Genomic DNA, 18,683 nt, shown 5'->3' with positions numbered 1-18,683 from the left:
CTGTGCTACCTAGAAAAACCACAGCATGACTCACTGTGAGAGGTAGCTCAAAGGATTTTTAAGCTGTACCTACATCAGTACTTGGCAAAGGTGAGGATGCTGGCCATGGCTTTTTCTGGAAGTTAATGATCTAAATCCAAGCTTCTGAGAGCCTCTGTTGCCTCTGGGGTTCTAGTCACTGTAGGTCACTGATGCCTCAGGTGATGTTTTCTGAGTCCTTCATACTCCTTCCCTGAACCATCTTGCATTGATTCACAGCCCACTGAGCTGGCCCTACACCTGCAGTCCATTAGAAACACTTGGAGGACAGATACTTAAGAGAAATAAGTTCCAATTGCTCTTGCCTCATCTCTTTTCCTATATCCTCCCCACTACTGGTCATAGCAGGAAGGGGCCCATGTGGAAAAGGCCCAGTCAGCATCCGTGGAATCCATCCCTGAAGTATTAGAGGAGTGCACATCTCCTGCTGACCACTCTGACTCTGCTTCTGTCCATGACATGGATTACGTCAACCCCCGGGGTGTGCGCTTTACACAGTCCTCTCAGAAAGAAGGTGAGTACTCTCAGGCAGGCTCTTCCCCCATCCTACCCACTAAGCTGTCTGAGCCTAAACTATCTTAGACCCAAGGTGTCTGCTGGTCCAAGTCCTACGCCATTTTCTAGTCAGGAAATGGAATCAAGCAAGAGGACTATTGGATGGAACCCTTCCCTAACTTACACAGAGAGGGAGTTTAGTGGACAATAGGAAGTGAGAGGGAAGAATAGAAAGCTTGGGACTTTTAACAGAAAGGTGGGATCATCAATTCTGATTCCCTTCAATAAGTGAGACTAGTCTCCTTACTGCCCCAGAAAAAAAACATTTTTTTCCTGAAGAGAATCACTTATCTGAAATTGCCTGTATAATGCAGAGCAGGCTAGGCCAAGTGATTGAGCCAGTTGTTTCTTAGCAGTCCCACTTCCCTCCTGGCCTTTCCCAGGCACAGCTTTGGTCCCCTATGGTCTTCCTTGCATCCGTGAGCTCTTCCGATTCCTCATCTCCCTCACCAACCCACACGACCGCCACAACTCAGAGGTTATGATCCACATGGGACTGCATTTGCTGACAGTGGCTCTTGAGTCAGCCCCTGTAGCCCAGTGCCAAACCCTCTTGGGCCTCATCAAGGATGAGATGTGCCGCCACTTACTCCAGGTAAGACTGAATTTCTAGAGGGACTCCGAACACCTGGCTTTTTTTCAGGGTCTTTCAAGGGCCAGGGGAACACAGGGAGGTTTGGCTGATGCATGTGAAGAGTATAGGACCCAGGAAAGAACCTACCTCCCCTACTGACCAGTAGTCATAGTCAAGAGGACTCCAGTAGTTTCCCGGGGACTCTGGCAACCAAAGGGAAACATAGGAATGGCTAGATACAGAGTTCCCTCAGAGCACATGACCTTAGTGACAACTTCCCACAGTTTGCTGTCCTGCTTTCTCTTGGTTGAGCCATAGTCAGGTTCAGAAACCTAATAGCGCACCCTACTGTTATCTCCAGCTACTCAGCGTAGAGCGACTGAACCTTTATGCTGCTTCCCTGCGGGTATGCTTCCTACTGTTTGAGAGCATGAGGGAGCACCTCAAGTTCCAATTAGAGGTGAGTTTCTTGAAGTTGGAAAAAAAAAAGGGAGATGTATGGCACCTTCATTCGGGTCAGCTTTGTCATGCTGCAGGAGTGGGATTTGGTGGCTTCTGAGGAGAGTGCTTTTAGCCTCCATAGTTTGGTTCATTGGCTCTCCTCTTTAGTGGAGAACTTAAAAGGTGCCCAGAGAAACCTGGCTGGCTATAAAATGGGAGAACCCGAATATGAGAACTGGCAGGTAACGTCACCATGAGTGGGTACAACTCTTCTGTCTGCAGTTCTTTTGCAACACAGACAGGCAAGTCAAGCTAGCTTCGCCACTAAATTGCAAAAGGGGACTCTGAATAGGACCAAATCAGGCTCACACAGAGAGCACAAAAAGGGCAATGGGCAACTTGTTTTGGATCAGGTACGAGGTAGAGAGCCAGGCCTCCCCCATCCTGAAGGACAAAGGGGGATGTATTTAGGGGATGGAATACCACCATTAAGTGTCTCTTAATGTATACCTTCTGGCTAGGCATCTGCTTCCTGTTTAATGTTTTTCCTGTCCAATTTGTCTCTTCCTATCTTGAATCCTTTCCCCACCCAAATGGCAATTACTGGATTACTGTCAGATGTACATCAAAAAGCTCATGGATATCATCACTGTGGAGAACCCCAAGATGCCTTATGAGATGAAGGAGATGGCTTTGGAGGCCACTGTGCAGCTCTGGCACATCCCCAGCTTTGTCACTGAGCTCTATATCAACTATGATTGTGACTACTACTGTTCCAACCTCTTTGAAGATCTCACCAGGCTGCTGTCCAAGGTGCTGAGCATTACTACTGACCTCTAGAAAGACGACTTTATTAAGGAGATCTCTCTGGTGGTAGTGAGGATGCTACATATAGGGAACGGCACACTTGAGAGCTGGGGAACAAGAAGAAGAAGGGTATCTTCTCAAGGCAATGTAGAAGTTACGGGCGGTTTTAGGATTTTTGGAAAAGTATTCTAACCCCAAGTCTCCTGTATCTGTTTACTTTCCAGAATGCCTTCCCTGTGTCTGGTCAGCTCTATACAACACACCTGCTGTCTCTTGATGCCCTGTTGACAGTGATTGACAGCACTGAGGCCCACTGCCAAGCCAAAGTCCTCAACAACCTTACCCAGCAAGAAAAGAAAGAGGCAGCCAGACCTGGCTGTGAGGCAGTAGGTGGCACTCGAGAAGCCAACAATAGTGAGAAGCATTTCTTTCTTTGAGGATCCCAGGGTTCTATGTTTATCCCTTCTCTACTCACTGAATCCTTTCTCCTACCCTTATGTCATTTCCTCCAAAGTACTCCTAATTCTGTGTTTCCGAGGTTTGGTGATGTGAATCATAGACCAGGCTGGCACATTAGCAGGACTCATGGACTTCTCCCTTTCTCCTCTTCCATGCTTTAGCTATTTTTACAAAATTGTTATTTCTTTATGGGGAGAAAAGAGAATATAGATTAAAGGATATAGGACTTCTGTGCCTAAAAGCTCCAGTCCCTACCTTTTCCTACCCCCAGTGCCTGCCTCCACTCTAATTAATCGTCTCTAACTTTTCCTTGAGATTGAGGTTGCAGAAGATCAGGGAAAGTGATTGGGTAATCTCTTTATTAAATTGTAGAATCTAATGCTTGGCTGACCTGGGACAGTGACTACTTACTTGGGCTTGGGTTTGTCCTGTCAGGGCTGGTGACCTATGTGGGAACATGCAGGTCTCCTTGGCCTGAAGCTCGATTCTCCTGCAGCTCTGCTTGGCTTCCTACACCATCAGTCTTCATTTACCTTCTTCTCTCTTACCAGCTGAGAGAGCAGCCAGCGATGGGAAGGCTATAGGCATGGCCCCAGACATCGCAGGCCTGCATGTGCCAGGTGGAGGGCGGCTGCCAGCAGAACATGGGAAACCAGGATGCAGTGATCTGGAGGAAGCTGGTGACTCTGGGGGTGGGTACTGGGTATCCATCATCCTAAGCCCCCTCAACTGGAAGGCCTGTTAGAGCACAGAGGGGAGGGGAGCAGAAATACCCTAGGGTAGTTCCTGAATGAACACTGGCTGCTCACCATGCCTTCAGACCCAGAGAGAGGAAAGAAAACATTTGGAGCCCTAGAAGATAGGACTTCTAAGGAAGTGGAAGACTGATGAGGACAAGAAATTTTCTGAGGCATCCTTTTTTTCACTAGAGAGTATATCAGCATCCTTCCAAAAGTCATTATCCTGGTAAAAGAGGTCTTACTGGTGTTTCCCTCTCTTCCTCCCATTCCTAGCTGACAAAAAGTTTACCCGGAAGCCACCTCGATTTTCCTGTCTCCTGCCAGATCCACGGGAGTTGATTGAAATTAAGAATAAAAAGAAGGTATATATAGATATCCCCAGAGCTCAGCCTCTACCCACTTCTGACTGGGTGTTCTCTGTAGGGTTTCTGTCTCAGAGAATGAGGGAGAGTCTAAGCTCACTGAACAGCTTCCCAAGGCTAGTTTTTGAGCTTTTTGGGGCTTCAGCAACCCCCCAATCTCCTTTGAAGCCCTTTCCTTACTCCTAAGCCATGTAATCGGCATCTATTGTGTGCTCCTGGGCAAATGCTGCCCTAGCTGAGAGTCAGGTGTTACTTGTGGTGACAAGAGCCCTGGGTGTTGGTATCGTGTGGGTCACCGAAGGTTATTGGTCATCTCAAGCTCTGGGGTGATGACTGGCAATAAAAGGGAATTGACATTTATTCTGGTGCTTTTCAGTAAAGTTCAAATAACTGTACTTTCTGGTTTTCTAACACAAAGAAGACCTTCTATTTAACCCTTTCTTCCTCGTAAGGCCAGCCTAAATGACTTTGGTTTATGTGTGCCCTTGATTGCAGGGCTGTGACTAGACAGTCAAAAAGTTATCATCGCAGTTAGTTCACCTCGTCTTTCAAACCCCAGGGCCTTAAGAGCTAGGAAGCCAAAGAAAGAAGGGGAATCCAAGCTAGTCTGTAAACAGATACCAGGAACGGCTCTAATACTGGAGAGAAAAGAAAACCTTCTTTAGTCTCTTTCTTCTATTTTTTTTCTCTGGTTCTCAGGTTGGAGGAGAGTGCTGTGCATCTTTAGCACTCCAGAAAAGGAGTAAAAAGGAGCTCTTCAGCCACTTCTAGTTAAACACGGAGATTGGGGAAAGCTAGGGGCCAATATGGTTCAGCCTTAGTTCTGGAGTGACTTAGAACCATGTCCTAGGAGCCCATTAGGTGACCAGCTGTGGACTGTGATGGAGACCTGCCCTTGTCTGGTTTAGGGGCAGAGCAGCTTTTGACACCTCCTGTATTTCTTCTCTAGCTGCTGATCACTGGCACAGAGCAGTTCAACCAGAAACCAAAGAAGGGGATCCAGTTTCTGCAAGAGAAAGGTCTCCTCACCATCCCAATGGACAACACAGAGGTAGCCCAGTGGCTGCGAGAGAACCCTCGTCTGGACAAGAAAATGATTGGAGAGTTTGTGAGTGACCGCAAAAACATTGACCTGTTGGAGAGCTTTGTGAGGTGAGGAAACTGCAAGAAATGTGGGACATAGTTGATGATCAGCCTGGGGGGACAGACAGTTCAAAACAGTACCAGTCAGTTCCTGATGGTGACCCAGGTCATACACTCTTCCTCTTCCCAAGATTTATATCTGTTGGATCTGAAAGAGCCTCCAGCAGGAAAGCTTTGGGCACCATTCCATTCTACATAGAGAACATTGGAAAGGGGTGGAGTAGGATTCCTGAGCACAGGGTAGGTTCTGGGTTCCAGGGATGAGGTTTCTGTGTAGGAGCACACTGATGTGAAGAGTACTAAGCTTAGGGGTTGTCAAATTCTGGTTCTGTGTTAGAGATGACCAGGAGATAGCTCCCCTTTGCCAGAGCTCTCAGCCTTTTCTGTTCCAATAGGAGAAGCTTAGTGGGACGGTAGCTAATAGAGCACCCAGCATTTGCGGCTTATACATCTTAAGACTTTCGTCCTTCTTTCTTTCCCTGTAGCACCTTCAGCTTTCAGGGTCTGCGGCTGGACGAAGCTCTCCGTCTCTACCTGGAAGCCTTCCGCTTGCCCGGGGAAGCACCGGTCATCCAGAGGTTGCTAGAGGCATTCACAGAACATTGGAGGGTGAGTTTGAGTGGCAGGGGCTGAGCCCAGCATCCCAAATTAATTTGACTAAGGGTGTCTATGGCTTCAACTGAAGGACCCAGTTGCTGTCTCCTAAGAAGGCTGAGAGCAATGTCAGTGAGCTTTCCCATAGAGGGGCCAGCTTCCATCAAGGAGTTGGCAAGAGATGGGCCTCTTTCTGGCTGGTACCATCCCTCTTTATCAGCACTGACCAGTGGGTTGGTAGTGAGGGTTTGATTGGCCAGAGAAGGGCATTGACGTAGGTGGGGTCTTTGATTTTTCAGAATTGTAATGGCTCCCCATTTGCCAATAGCGATGCCTGCTTTGCCCTGGCCTATGCTGTCATCATGCTTAATACTGACCAGCACAACCACAATGTTCGCAAGCAAAATGCACCCATGACCCTGGAGGTAAGATTGGATCCCAGCCATGGCAGAGCAGTTCCAGCACAGCTTTGGAGGTAGCAGGAAGGACATGGGTTTTCCAGTGGGCACAGTGGACAAGCTTCTGTCCAAGGGAGTCCGGGGGCGCTGGCCAATCCAGAAGAGGAACTGGGGTAGGGAAGTGGATTCTGTCATTTACTGTTTCCTAAAGTCCTATTTACCACAGACCCAGGAGTTCCCTGAGTGGGGCTTCAGCATTGACACGTGGGGGGTAAAGCTTATTGCCCTGTCTCTAGGAGTTTCGCAAAAACCTAAAAGGTGTGAATGGAGGCACGGACTTTGAGCAAGACATTCTGGAGGACATGTACCATGCCATCAAGTGAGTACGTGTAGAGAATGGTGTAGCATCTCTGTTAAGGAGAAGCACGCTACTTCCTTCTCCAGATTTTGGAGTCACATCGGACTGCAGTGACTCATACACCCTGGATTTAGCATCGTAATTTATCTGGGCAGCCCCTTCTCCCCCAACTGACTTATTCCTTAAGCCTGAACAGTACTGGAACTTTAGTACCCTGAGCCAGGATCCAAACTGCCCCTGCTAAGTGGAATGTCGTCGCCCCATTTTCCGAACACAGAGAAGCTAGGTTTTCTTGTCTAGCTTGCAAGATGCATTATGGGGCTAGTAGAGAACCCAAGATGGGTACTAGAGGGTGAGGTTTGGGACACTTAGGTTTTTACTGTAAATCAGAAAAGGTAGAATTGTTCATCCTCTCATACCCAGAAAGAATATGAGATCTTACTATAGAACTAAAGGCCCACTTAGAGATGGGGCTTGGAGATTATGGAGTGCTTCCTTTCTTTCTCCTTGGTGCCACTGGTGGGGAGGGAAGCAGACCACTGAGCTGCAGTTTTGATGACCTCTCATTGAAGGAAAGTGTCAGTAATGGGCAGAAAGCCCCTTGTCCTAGTTTGTAACCAGTCAGGTTCAGAGCAGTGCACCTACTCCTTTTGTTACCTCCTGACAGGAATGAGGAAATTGTGATGCCTGAGGAGCAGACAGGCCTGGTTCGGGAGAATTATGTGTGGAATGTGCTGCTTCATCGAGGTGCCACCCCAGAAGGCATATTCCTACGTGTGCCTGCTGGCAGCTACGATCTTGACCTCTTCACCATGACCTGGGGCCCCACTATTGCTGCTCTTTCTTATGTCTTTGACAAAAGCCTTGAGGAGACAATCATCCAAAAAGCCATCTCAGGCTTCAGGTAGCCAGAGTTTGACTTTGGTCTTGATCTCCTTCCCACCTCTCTGAGTTAACTTGGTTGCCTCCATGCCTCTCTGACTCCTACTCTTATTTTCCTTAGAATGGGTTCCTCCTGAGTTTTTCAGGGAGGCTGAAGCTTGGGAAAGCTCAGTCTTAAACAGACTCAAGAGTAAAAGGTTTCTTCCTGGGACTGATTAGGGAAGAATCCCAAGCAAGCCTCCTTGGGGACTTGGAAGGGCTGCCTGGCCTTTCAGTGACTGTATCTGGTATGTGACGTTACAGGAAGTGCGCCATGATCTCCGCCCACTATGGCCTCAGTGATGTGTTTGACAATCTCATCATCTCTCTATGCAAATTCACAGCTCTCAGCAGTGAGGTGAGCAGGGACAGGAACTGTGTACTTGGAGTTCCAAAGGAAGACCTCTCTTTTAGCCATAGACCTACCCTTATCTGTGGAGCTGGTTTCCATCAGCATATTCTCTCACTACCCCTGGACTACAGTAGAGCTTAGCCATTTCTGTCTGACACACCCTAGGATGAGAACAGCATTACCTTATATAATGGGGATGAGAGAAGAGATGCAATAGTGGAGAAGGCCTTAGCCAGGGTAGCCCTTCCCACCAGTATTATGGGGGATTGAAGCAGAACTAGCAGAAGGACCCTCAGGAACCATAGGTAGAGGCCTAAGAGAATCTCTTTTCAAGACATTTGCCAGGCCCTAAGCCTCATCTCATCTTCCTTTCCAGTCCATTGAGAACCTGCCCACTGTGTTTGGAAGCAACCCTAAAGCCCACATTGCAGCCAAGACAGTATTTCATTTGGCCCATCGTCATGGTGACATCCTGCGGGAGGGCTGGAAGAATATCATGGAGGCCATGCTGCAGCTCTTCCGAGCCCAACTGCTGCCCAAGGCTATGGTGGAGGTAATTCTTGGTAGGAGACTAATCAGTAATAACAAGGCAAGAGCTCCAAGATTACGTACTGTCTGCATATAGAACTGGTTGAGAGTAGCACTGGGCCTGATGCATGCTGAAACTTACCAGGAACGCCTCAAATGTAAGACCACAGATCTTTGGCCATGGGGATAGCTGTAAAGGAGGGCTGGTAGAAGTCGTTGCCAGTCATCAATTGGAGGGGCCCAGTCAATAGTGTAGGGCAGAGGGCAACAGGAAGAAAGCCAGAAAACTGCATGGCAGAGCAGGAAATGCAGAGGGCATGTCGAAAGAAATTATTCTTGACCTGATTTTCCAGGTAGAAGATTTTGTGGATCCCAATGGCAAGATCTCTCTACAACGGGAAGAGACACCATCAAACCGGTGAGGGGCCATCAGAGGCTGGAGACCTTGCAGAGGGAGGATTAGAACTCTGGAGCTCACTAGAGCTTGTACTCTCTTTCTACAGAGGAGAGTCGACAGTGCTGAGCTTCGTGAGCTGGCTGACACTAAGTGGTACTGAGCAGTCTAGCGTGCGAGGCCCATCCACTGAGAACCAAGAGGCCAAGAGAATGGCCTTGGACTGTATCAAGGTAACTGCCCCTGCCGACCCCTGGTGAACAAGCCTAGACCCTTCTCTACTAGGTAGACACTGTCCTGTGAACTGAAGAATAGGGTCATCTAGGGTTTGTGACCAGAGCTGACTCCTTCTGCCCTCTCTCCCTGGCTTCTTGGGAACATTCTCTTCCCTCTAGTCCTTATCAATAACCCCTCTCTTGTGCCCCCTCTAGCAATGTGACCCAGAAAAGATGATCACAGAAAGCAAATTCCTCCAGCTGGAGTCACTGCAGGAGCTCATGAAGGTACAGAGTGAAGAGGGAAGAGGGGTGAAAGGGCTGGCTGGGTCTGGGAGGGGAGACAGGGATAGTGCTGTATGCCTCAGTTTCTGTCAGGGGTGGGCCAGTGGCTGGCTTCTCCTCCATGCCTATTTTCTTGCTATTATTCTCCTCCAGGCTCTGGTCTCAGTGACACCAGATGAAGAGACCTATGATGAAGAGGATGCTGCTTTCTGCCTGGAGATGCTGCTGAGGATTGTGCTGGAGAACAGGTAGAAGGCAGTCTTTAGGCAGGCCTCATACTGGGCTTGTGCCAAAGGGATGGAAGCCTGGAGTAATCTTGCAGAGTGGGCTCTAGGGACAAGAAGCACATGAAGCTATAGGCAGTGGAGGAGAAGCTTGCTCATTATAGCTGCCTGCTTAGGGTATAATACCACTGAGCCCTGAAGGACCTAGCCTCAATCAGAAAAAGAGGCTGGGACTTCCCTGGTGGTGCAGTGGTTAAGAATCCGCCTGCCAATGCGGGGGACACGGGTTCGAGCCTTGGTCTGGGAAGATCCCACATGCCGCGGAGCAGCTAAGCCCGTGTGCCACAACTACTGAGCCTGAGCTCTAGAGCCCTCGAGCCACAACTACTGAGCCCGAGTGCCACAACTACTGAGCCCGCGTGCCACAACTACTGAAGCCCAAGTGCCTAGAGCCCATGCTCCGCAGCAAGAGAAGCCACAGCAATGAGAAGCTGCACACTGCAACGAAGAGTAGCCCCCGCTTGCCACAACTAGAATAAGCAGGCGTGCAGCAACGAAGACCCAACACAGCCAAAAATAAATAATAAATAAATAAATTTATAAAAAAAAAAAGAAAAAGAGACTTATTGCCCAGTGGCCTTTACAGCTGAGACTATCCTCATCCCTTATGTTTCTCAGGGACCGTGTGGGCTGTGTGTGGCAGACTGTTCGAGACCATCTATACCACCTATGTGTCCAGGCACAGGACTTCTGCTTCCTTGTGGAGCGGGCAGTGGTGGGGCTGCTGCGCCTAGCCATTCGGCTACTCCGGAGAGAAGAGATCAGTGGCCAGGTAAGCTGAGTGCAGCTGGGAGGGCAGGAAGGTATACAAGGGACTAAAGCCACAGTATCAGTTATGGATATGGCCTGAGACAGAGACTTCATTTAGTGCCCCATGGCATGAGCCCAGTAACCTACCACAGGGCTAGGGGAGTCTAACAGGGACATTGGGAGTGAATCTGGAATGGCCTCAGGCATGAAGCTAGTACTCAGCACCTCTGCTCAGTAGGGCTGGACGGCTGCTGCCTTGTGGCAGTCCCAGCCCCATACCTGATTTCCCCCGGCTCTCATGCTTAGGACCCTCCTGAGATCTCTTCACCCAATTTATAAAAGACAAACAGCATAGAAATGAGTTCAGGAAGGTCACAAGATATAAGATCAATACACAAAAATTAATCACATTTCTTTATACTAACAATGAACATATAGAAAACGAAACCATTTACAAGTTCTCCAAATGAAATCAAATACTTAGCTATACACCTAACAAAACATGTATAGGATCTGTATGCTGAAACTTACAAATGCTAATGAAAGATATTAAGAAAGACCCAAATAAATGAAGAGGCATACCATATGCATGGATTGGAAGACTCAACGTAGTGAAGACGTCATTCCTCCCTTAATTGATCTGTAAGTTTAATGCAACTCCTATGAAAATCCCAGCAAGGTTTTTTTGTAGACATAGAGAAGCTTATTCTAAGATGGAAAAGCACAGGCCCTAGAATAGCTGAATATTTTGAGAAAAAACGTGGGAGGAATCACTCCATCTGATATTAAGGCTTACTATACAGCTATAGTAATCAACACTGTGGTATTTTTGGAGGGACGGACACATGCATCAATGTAACAGGAGAAACCAGAAATAGACCCACACAAAGATGCCTAACTAATTTTTTGACAAAGGTGCAAAAACAATTCAGTGGAGGAAAGATAATCCTTTTAATTGCTGGAGCAATTGAAATCCATGGTCGGGGGGTGGGGGAGAAATGAACCTTGACCTAAGCCTCATACCTTATAGAAAAATTAACTCAAAATGAATCATAAAATTAAATGTAAAATGTAAAACTATGAAACCTTAGAAAGAAAAATAAGAGGATATCTTTGGGAGCTAGGCAAAAAGTTCTTAGACTTGACACCAAAAATACAATCCATAAAAGGAAAAACTGGTAGATTTCATCAATATTAAAAATTCTACTCTATGAGAGCCCAGTGTGAAAAGGAGGTAAAGACAAGGAGTGTATGTTTGCAAATCAAATATCTGAAAAAAGACTAATACCTAAAATATAAAAGAACTCAAAACATAACAGTAAAAAAAAAACAGACCAATTAGAAAATGGGTGAAAGATATAAAGAAGATATACAGATGGCAGATAAGCACATGAAGAAGCTTAAGTGATGTTCATCATCATTATCCAACAGGGAAATGCAAATTAAAACCACAGTGAGATACCACTACACACCTGTCAGAATGGCTAAAGTGAAAAACAGTGATAATACCAAATGCAGACAAGGATGTGGGTCACTTATAAATTTCTGGTAGGAATGTAAAATGATAGAGCAGTTTCTTATAAAACTAAACATCCACTTACAACACAGTCCAGCAGTTGCACTCTTGGGCACTTATCCCAGAGAAATGAAAGTTTACTTTTATAAAAACCTATACATGAATGTTCACAGGATCTTTATTTGTAGTAGCCAAAAACTAGAATCAGCCCAGATGGTTTTCAATGTAAAGTGTAGTACATACATACCATGGAATACTATTTAGCAACTAAAAGCAACAAACTGTTGATACATGCAGCAACTTGCATGACTGTCCAAGGAACTATGCTAAGTGAAGAAAGCCAATCCCAAATGGTTATATACTATATCATTCCATTTATATGACATTTTTGAATTGACGAGGTTTTAGAAGTTGTGGACAAATGGCCGGGGGCTAGGGATGGGGGCAAGAAAGAGGCAGGTGTGGTTATAAAAGGGCAACGCAAGGGATCCTGTTGTGTTGGAACTATTCAGCATCTTGGCTAGTGGTGGATACACAAACCTACACAAGTGCTTAAATTGTGTAGAACTTAATACACGTATGAGTACAAGTAAAACTGGGGAAATCTGAATAAGATTAGTGAATTGTATCAATGTCAGTATCCTGGTTATGATATTATGCTGTAGTTTTGCATAATGTTACTGGTCTTTTTTTCAGTTTTTTAAAAATTAAGTTTTTAAAATAGAGATAATTATAGATTCATATGCAGTCTATTTTATAATAAAGTATTGGATATCTCAGGTAATTTATTGAATACTGTACTGAAAGTGGCAAACAGAATGGTTGTCTGGGTAGGGAATGGTTCTAAGTGCATCAGTTGTTTACCCTCATAATGGCATGGCTGACTGGGAGCTGTGGCTCCCTGCCACTGCCCAGCATCACAAGAGAGTATTGTGCTGCATATCAGTAGCCCTGGAAAAAATCAAAACTCTCAGTATGGTTTCTACTGAATGTGTATCACTTTTATACCATTGTGAAGTCAAAAAAATCTAAGTTGAATTATCATAAGTTGGGGGCTGTCTGTACACTTTACCCACTTTACCCCAGTGGTAGCACTGTGCAAAACTATAGTGTAGTATCATAACCAAGATACTGACATTGATGCAATTCACTAATCTTATTCAGATTTCCCCAGTTTTACTTGTATGCATACACGTATTAAGTTCTACACAGTTTAAGCACTTGCATAGGTTTGTGTATCCACCACTAGCCAAGATGCTGAATAGTTCCAACACCACAGGATCCCTCGTGTTGCCCTTTTATAACCACACCTGCCTCTTTCTTGCCCCCATTCCTAGCCCCTGGCCATCTGTCCACAGAGTACCCTAAATTGGGTCTTAGCCAAAACTATCCTCACTAGCCTAGGGAGGCTGGTGGGGAAGGAGGCTAGACAAGACGCGTGTGCCCACTTTCAACTTCCTGCTCCCTCTCCTGCCCCAGGTACTGCTCTCCCTGCGCATTTTGCTACTAATGAAGCCCAGCGTGTTGTCCCGAGTCAGTCACCAGGTAGCCTATGGGCTCCATGAACTCCTTAAGACTAACGCAGCCAACATCCACTCAAGTGATGACTGGGCCACCCTCTTCACGTTGCTGGAGTGCATTGGCTCAGGTGTAAAGCCTCCAGCTGCCCTGCAGGCCACAGCCAGGGCCGATGCACCTGATGCTGGTAAGCACTTTCCCAGAGAGACCCACAATGGCAGATAAACAATTATGGCCCCAGTGGTTGAGACAGGAAAACAAAATGCAGGTTGTTGTGTTCAGCAGATTAAATACCCCTGGCTTCTGCCATCTGCTTCCAGAGCTTCCTGTGCCTAACAGGCCTCTCCCCATTACCCACAGATTAAACAGCATAAAGGCAAGTAGGCAATGGAGAAGGCTATGAAGCCAGGCTTCCTACTGTCCTGAGGACTGTTTTCTCAGAAACTCTGTCCTCACTGCCACCTCCCTCCCCAACAGCTGCTACTAGATGCCATCAGGAGCCCAAATTAGCCTGCTGCCCCATTTGGTCAAGAGAGAAGCTCTCCAGGCCATCCTTCAGCCCTCTGGTGACAGGGCTGAAACTAATCCAGACCAAGAGAAAAGAGAGGCCAGGCTTCAGCACCTTTCTTCTGAGAGCTGAAACTATGCCTCATCCCAACTTCCCCATCCCCACCCTGACTCTGCCCCTCTCCCTGCTGGCTCAGGGGCCCAATCAGATAGTGAACTCCCATCCTACCATCAAAATGATGTGAGCCTGGACCGAGGGTACACTTCTGACTCGGAGGTCTACACTGACCATGGCAGGCCTGGCAAGATTCACCGATCAGCCACAGATGCTGATGTGGTCAACAGCGGTTGGTTAGTGGTGAGTGAGCATACGGGCAGCGGGTGAGTCTTCCCCTCTTGGCCTGTGGGAAAGGTTCCTGGCCCTCTGAGAGGGCAGCTAGGGGAAGATCAGGGTCAAGCCTGGATTCTCAGCTCCTCTGTACTTTACAGGTCGGGAAGGATGACATCGATAACTCCAAGCCAGGGCCTGAGACCAGCTGGCCAGGTCCTTCACCCCTGGTCAATCAGTACAGCCTAACAGTGGGGCTGGACCTCGGGCCACATGACACCAAGTCCCTGCTCAAGTGTGTGGAGTCCCTGTCCTTCATCGTGCGTGACGCTGCCCACATCACACCTGACAACTTTGAGCTCTGTGTCAAGACTCTCCGCATCTTTGTGGAGGCCAGTCTGAATGGCGGTGGGTCACCTGATGAAGGGGCAGTTGGGGAGTAGCCCTATGAATTACGGGGGAAAGGGAGGAGCAGGCCATCTGTACCCATGGATATGGAAATGTGACCTGGGTCTGGCCCTGCTCAGGGTGCAAGTCCCAGGAGAAACGTGGCAAGAGTCACAAGTATGACAGCAAAGGGAACCGCTTCAAGAAGAAATCCAAGGAAGGCTCAATGCTTCGGCGGCCTCGAACCTCCAGCCAACATGCCACTCGGGGCGGGCATAGTGATGATGATGAGGACGAAGGTGTGCCTGCCAGCTACCATACGGTGTCTTTACAGGTCAGTCAGGACGTAAGTATGGCACCCTTTACTTCCTCTCCTCTCCCGGTACCTGACATTGGGAGTCTTGGTGGGGCCAGGGACAGCCAGGGCAGAAAGGAAGGGCCTGTGTTCCAGCCAGGGCCTCAGCCAGCGTCCCCACAGTGCCCCCCGTCCAGGACCGCCTGTAAGTCTTTGTTTGCTTCATTTTTAAATTATAGTTTGTTTTTGAAATAAGTAATTCAAATGCACATAGCACAGAGTTCAAAAGGTACAAAAGGGTAAGCAGATAAAAGTCCCATTCATTTCCTGTCCCCAGCTGCTAAGTTCCCCTTACCAGAGGCAACCACTGCCATCAGTTTCTTGTTTATCCTTACAGAGTTATTCTGTTGTCTATTCAGGACATATAAAATTTGTTTTATGAGCAGACTTTACATCACTAAATAAATGGAGAATTAATTGCTTTAAATAGAATAACCTTAGAAAAATTACAAAAACAAAAGTTGTTAAATCTGGCCAGACACTGTTGCCTGTCAAAGCCTCTGAGCCTGAGGTTTGCTGTTTTTAAAATGATTAACAAGATGAAGCTTTATCTGTCATCAGAAAGTGTGAAAAAGTACCTTTCTCACTGTGTAATTGTGTTATTAAATACTTAGTCCACACACCTCCTCAAGTCCCCGCTACTAGGAGTAATACCCATCTTTGGGAAACACTGGTCAGGACTAGGACAACCAGCTCATAAAGTTGAGGAGAAGGGAGTGGTGAAAGGGGTGGAGTATGGTGTGATCGGTACTAGGGACTCCCTTGAGGACTCAGTCAGGGACAGTGGGAGTGGGCTGGTGATGAGGGGATCCACCAGACCTAACTCCATTCATGTCCTGCCCCTCCTGCGACCCCAGTTGCTAGACCTGATGCACACCCTACACACAAGGGCAGCCTCTATCTACAGCTCATGGGCGGAGGAGCAGCGCCACCTGGACACAGGAGGCCGGAAGATCGAAGCGGATTCACGCACCCTCTGGGCCCACTGTTGGTGCCCTTTACTTCAGGGTAAACCTCAGGGGAGCAGGCAGGGCAGGAGCAGAGGTGGAGCTGGCGCTTGGGAAGTACCAGGATCAGGATGCCCAAAGGATCCTGAGCCTGTTCTCATTCTCAGGCATTGCCTGCCTGTGCTGTGATGCCCGGCGCCAGGTGCGGATGCAGGCACTGACCTATCTGCAGCGAGCACTACTGGTACATGATCTGCAAAAGTTAGATGCCCTGGAATGGGAGTCCTGTTTTAACAAGGTAGGACTTCCCTCTGGTCTTAAGGTAAAGTACAAATCCTAAAGACAAGGAGAGCCAAGCAGCTTGAAGAGCCCCTGATGTCAATCCTCAGCCTGTATCAGACCTTCCCTCCTGCTCTGTACCCATCCACCACAGCCCAGGGTCAAGTGGACAAGGCTTCCACCTGACCCTGCTAGGGAGATGTTGGCTTCTTACCCACCAGGTGCTGTTTCCTCTACTGACCAAGCTCTTGGAAAACATCAGCCCTGCAGATGTGGGCGGGATGGAGGAGACCCGGATGAGGGCTTCCACCCTGCTCTCTAAGGTACTGCTCACCACCCTACACCCACCCACTCTCCCCACACCTGCCTTTTCACAAGCAAGGAAGCCAAGGCTGCTGGGAGGACCTAGAGATGTAATGTAGGTGCTTAGGACCCCCAGCTATGGGGACTCAGCAGGACCCAGGGACCTGGGAGGATTTTGGAATTCAGAGGAGTCTCTGATCCAGGATTCCCACACAAGATAGGGCAGGCTTGCCTCCCACCCTTGGAGAGGGGTGCAGAAGGCTCCTACCCTACTCTTGGCTGAAAGGGCCTGGGGGGCCATAGGTCTTCCTGCAGCACCTGTCTCCACTGCTGTCGCTCTCTACCTTTGCGGCCCTCTGGCTGACCATCCTGGATTTCATGGACAAGTACATGCACGCAGGCTCCAGTGACTTACTGGTACGTTCTGCCTCAGCCCAACTCCAGCTGCCTACTTCCTCTCCCATCTTCTGGGAAGACTTGCTGTTTCCCCCTTGGTGGCTGCCTTCTCCTTACCATATCCCCCCATGCCCTCTTTCCCATTCTCATGGCCCCACTGCCACCTGCAGTCAGAGGCCATCCCTGAGTCTCTGAAGAACATGCTCCTGGTGATGGACACAGCAGAGATTTTCCACAGTGTGGATGCCCGAGGAGGCAGCCCCTCAGCCCTCTGGGAAATCACCTGGGAGCGCATTGACTGTTTCCTGCCCCGCCTACGAGATGAGCTCTTCAAGCAGACTGTCATCCAGGGTAGGGGGCTCCGACCAACTTCATCAAGAGAGTCTGGAGCTAATAATTAGTTCTCTGTGCCTGGGGTGGGTGGGAAGTCTAGTGGGTAGCCAGGACTCTACTTGAAAGAAAGCACCGAGAGCCGCCATCTGGATTCTCTGCCCTCCCCAGACCCTGTGCCCATGGAGCCTCATGCCCCGAAACCTCTGGCCTCAGCCCACCTGACTCCTGCTGCTAGTGACACCAGGACACCTGGCCATCCACCTCCCCCAGAGATGCCCTCTGAGCTGGGGACCTGTGGTGAGTCCCTCTGAGCGAGTTTGCTGGATGTCAAACAGGAAGTCAAGGAGGCCCGGGGTACTTTGAGATTGCTGCTGAGCATGGACTGTGAGCCAGGGGAAGGAAAGAACCAGAAGATCCTGTTCACCTGCTTTTCTTATTGGAAATGGCAGGGCCAGGTCAGCTATGATGAGCTAGCTGCCTGGGATTTTCAGGCTTCAGAGAAGGAGGCTGGATCAGGGACTTGGAATGAATATGCAGAGGTTGCCCTTCAGGAATTCTAATGAAGACCAGACCAAAATTAACCTACTGGAGGTACAGCAAAGGAGGTAAAGGGTAGATAGAAGGTAGCTGGACACTGGAATAAGTTTTGAGCAGAGACTCTCAACTGTGTAGACTGGGAGGAGGGAGTGGGAGGAGCGGAAGTTTGGTAAACTAGCTGCAGAATGTGAGCGAGTCCGACTGCAGCCACCTTGCTTTCCTTCTAGACTTTGAGAAGCCTGAGGGCCCCCGACCTGCCAACAGCAGCTCCTCTGGATCACCAGTGGCATCCAGCCCCAGCAGACTGAGCCCTACCCCGGATGGGCCTCCACCCCTGGCTCAGCCCCCACTGATCCTGCAGCCCTTGGCCTCCCCACTGCAGGTGGGCGTGCCCCCCATGACTCTGCCTATCATACTCAACCCCGCTCTCATCGAGGCCACCTCACCTGTGCCCCTCCTGGCCACACCCCGCCCCACAGACCCCCTGCCCACCTCTGAGGTCAACTAAGGCAGGCCCCTCAGCGATCAGGACCAGTGCTTCCTACCAGGCTGTCCCTGGCCCACCTCTCAGCTGTCCCAGGGGCCGCAAATTCTTCAGTCCCAGCCCAAGCTGCTATCACTGCTACTTGGATGGGGACCTGAAAAAGAACTTTTATAGCCCCTCCTGGGACCCACAGTCAGTCTGTGGGACCTTCCTCCTCTGCTCTCCATTCCTGGGAGTCCAACCTGAGAGCACACTCAGGTATCACCTGCAGCCTGGCAGCTCGGGGAGGCATCACTGTACTAACCCTGCAGTGCCCGCCCTTGTGCTCCTCCTGCCCGTGGTCAGGCATCGAGAGCCAAGCCAACCACTCTGCACTTTGTTTCCCTCTCCCAACCCCACTCCCATCAGCCCTGGGCAACCTCCTCTAGTTCTTCCTCTTCTATTAATTAGTTGGTCAGTTCGGAGAGTTGATTGGCACCATGGAGGGTGGGCAGGTGGGGCTGGACAGAGGGACTGCCCACAGGAGCATGTACATATGGAAAAAAAGGACAACAATGGATTTTTTATGATGTAATAAATGTCTTAGTACCAACA

At 48.8% G+C, this 18,683-nt stretch overlaps 1 protein-coding gene across 13 annotated transcripts in view; it reads left to right on the top strand.

The window, feature by feature from the left end:
• GBF1 (golgi brefeldin A resistant guanine nucleotide exchange factor 1) overlaps positions 1-18,683 on the top strand; it is a 124,546-nt gene extending 105,863 nt beyond the window's left edge. For 3 of the 13 annotated variants that reach the window (XM_081247398.1, XM_081247396.1, XM_081247391.1), the window contains 30 exons: positions 388-553; positions 978-1,189; positions 1,530-1,628; positions 2,228-2,422; positions 2,641-2,830; positions 3,427-3,567; positions 3,889-3,977; positions 4,927-5,129; positions 5,606-5,729; positions 6,014-6,139; positions 6,409-6,491; positions 7,138-7,374; positions 7,656-7,749; positions 8,120-8,296; positions 8,625-8,689; positions 8,775-8,898; positions 9,097-9,168; positions 9,319-9,413; positions 10,068-10,221; positions 13,195-13,420; positions 13,938-14,098; positions 14,230-14,476; positions 14,596-14,801; positions 15,668-15,818; positions 15,925-16,055; positions 16,258-16,359; positions 16,643-16,756; positions 16,906-17,086; positions 17,237-17,365; positions 17,833-18,683. In XM_081247398.1, the coding sequence (XP_081103524.1) occupies positions 388-553; positions 978-1,189; positions 1,530-1,628; positions 2,228-2,422; positions 2,641-2,830; positions 3,427-3,567; positions 3,889-3,977; positions 4,927-5,129; positions 5,606-5,729; positions 6,014-6,139; positions 6,409-6,491; positions 7,138-7,374; positions 7,656-7,749; positions 8,120-8,296; positions 8,625-8,689; positions 8,775-8,898; positions 9,097-9,168; positions 9,319-9,413; positions 10,068-10,221; positions 13,195-13,420; positions 13,938-14,098; positions 14,230-14,476; positions 14,596-14,801; positions 15,668-15,818; positions 15,925-16,055; positions 16,258-16,359; positions 16,643-16,756; positions 16,906-17,086; positions 17,237-17,365; positions 17,833-18,113 (4,575 nt within the window). In that variant the 3' untranslated portion in view covers positions 18,114-18,683. Of the gene's footprint in view, positions 1-384; positions 554-977; positions 1,190-1,529; positions 1,629-2,227; positions 2,423-2,640; positions 2,831-3,426; positions 3,568-3,888; positions 3,978-4,926; positions 5,130-5,605; positions 5,730-6,013; positions 6,140-6,408; positions 6,492-7,137; positions 7,375-7,655; positions 7,750-8,119; positions 8,297-8,624; positions 8,690-8,774; positions 8,899-9,096; positions 9,169-9,318; positions 9,414-10,067; positions 10,222-13,194; positions 13,421-13,937; positions 14,099-14,229; positions 14,477-14,595; positions 14,802-15,667; positions 15,819-15,924; positions 16,056-16,257; positions 16,360-16,642; positions 16,757-16,905; positions 17,087-17,236; positions 17,366-17,832 lie in introns of all 13 variants that reach the window. The other 10 variants (XM_081247397.1, XM_081247395.1, XM_081247386.1 and 7 more) reach the window with 6 other exon arrangements.

This window comes from Mesoplodon bidens, assembly GCF_964165515.1.
Source record: "Mesoplodon bidens genome assembly, chromosome: 1".
Taxonomy (NCBI): domain Eukaryota; kingdom Metazoa; phylum Chordata; class Mammalia; order Artiodactyla; family Ziphiidae; genus Mesoplodon; species Mesoplodon bidens.
Note: the sequence above shows the minus strand (reverse complement) of the source record. Positions and strands in the feature narration are given on the sequence as shown.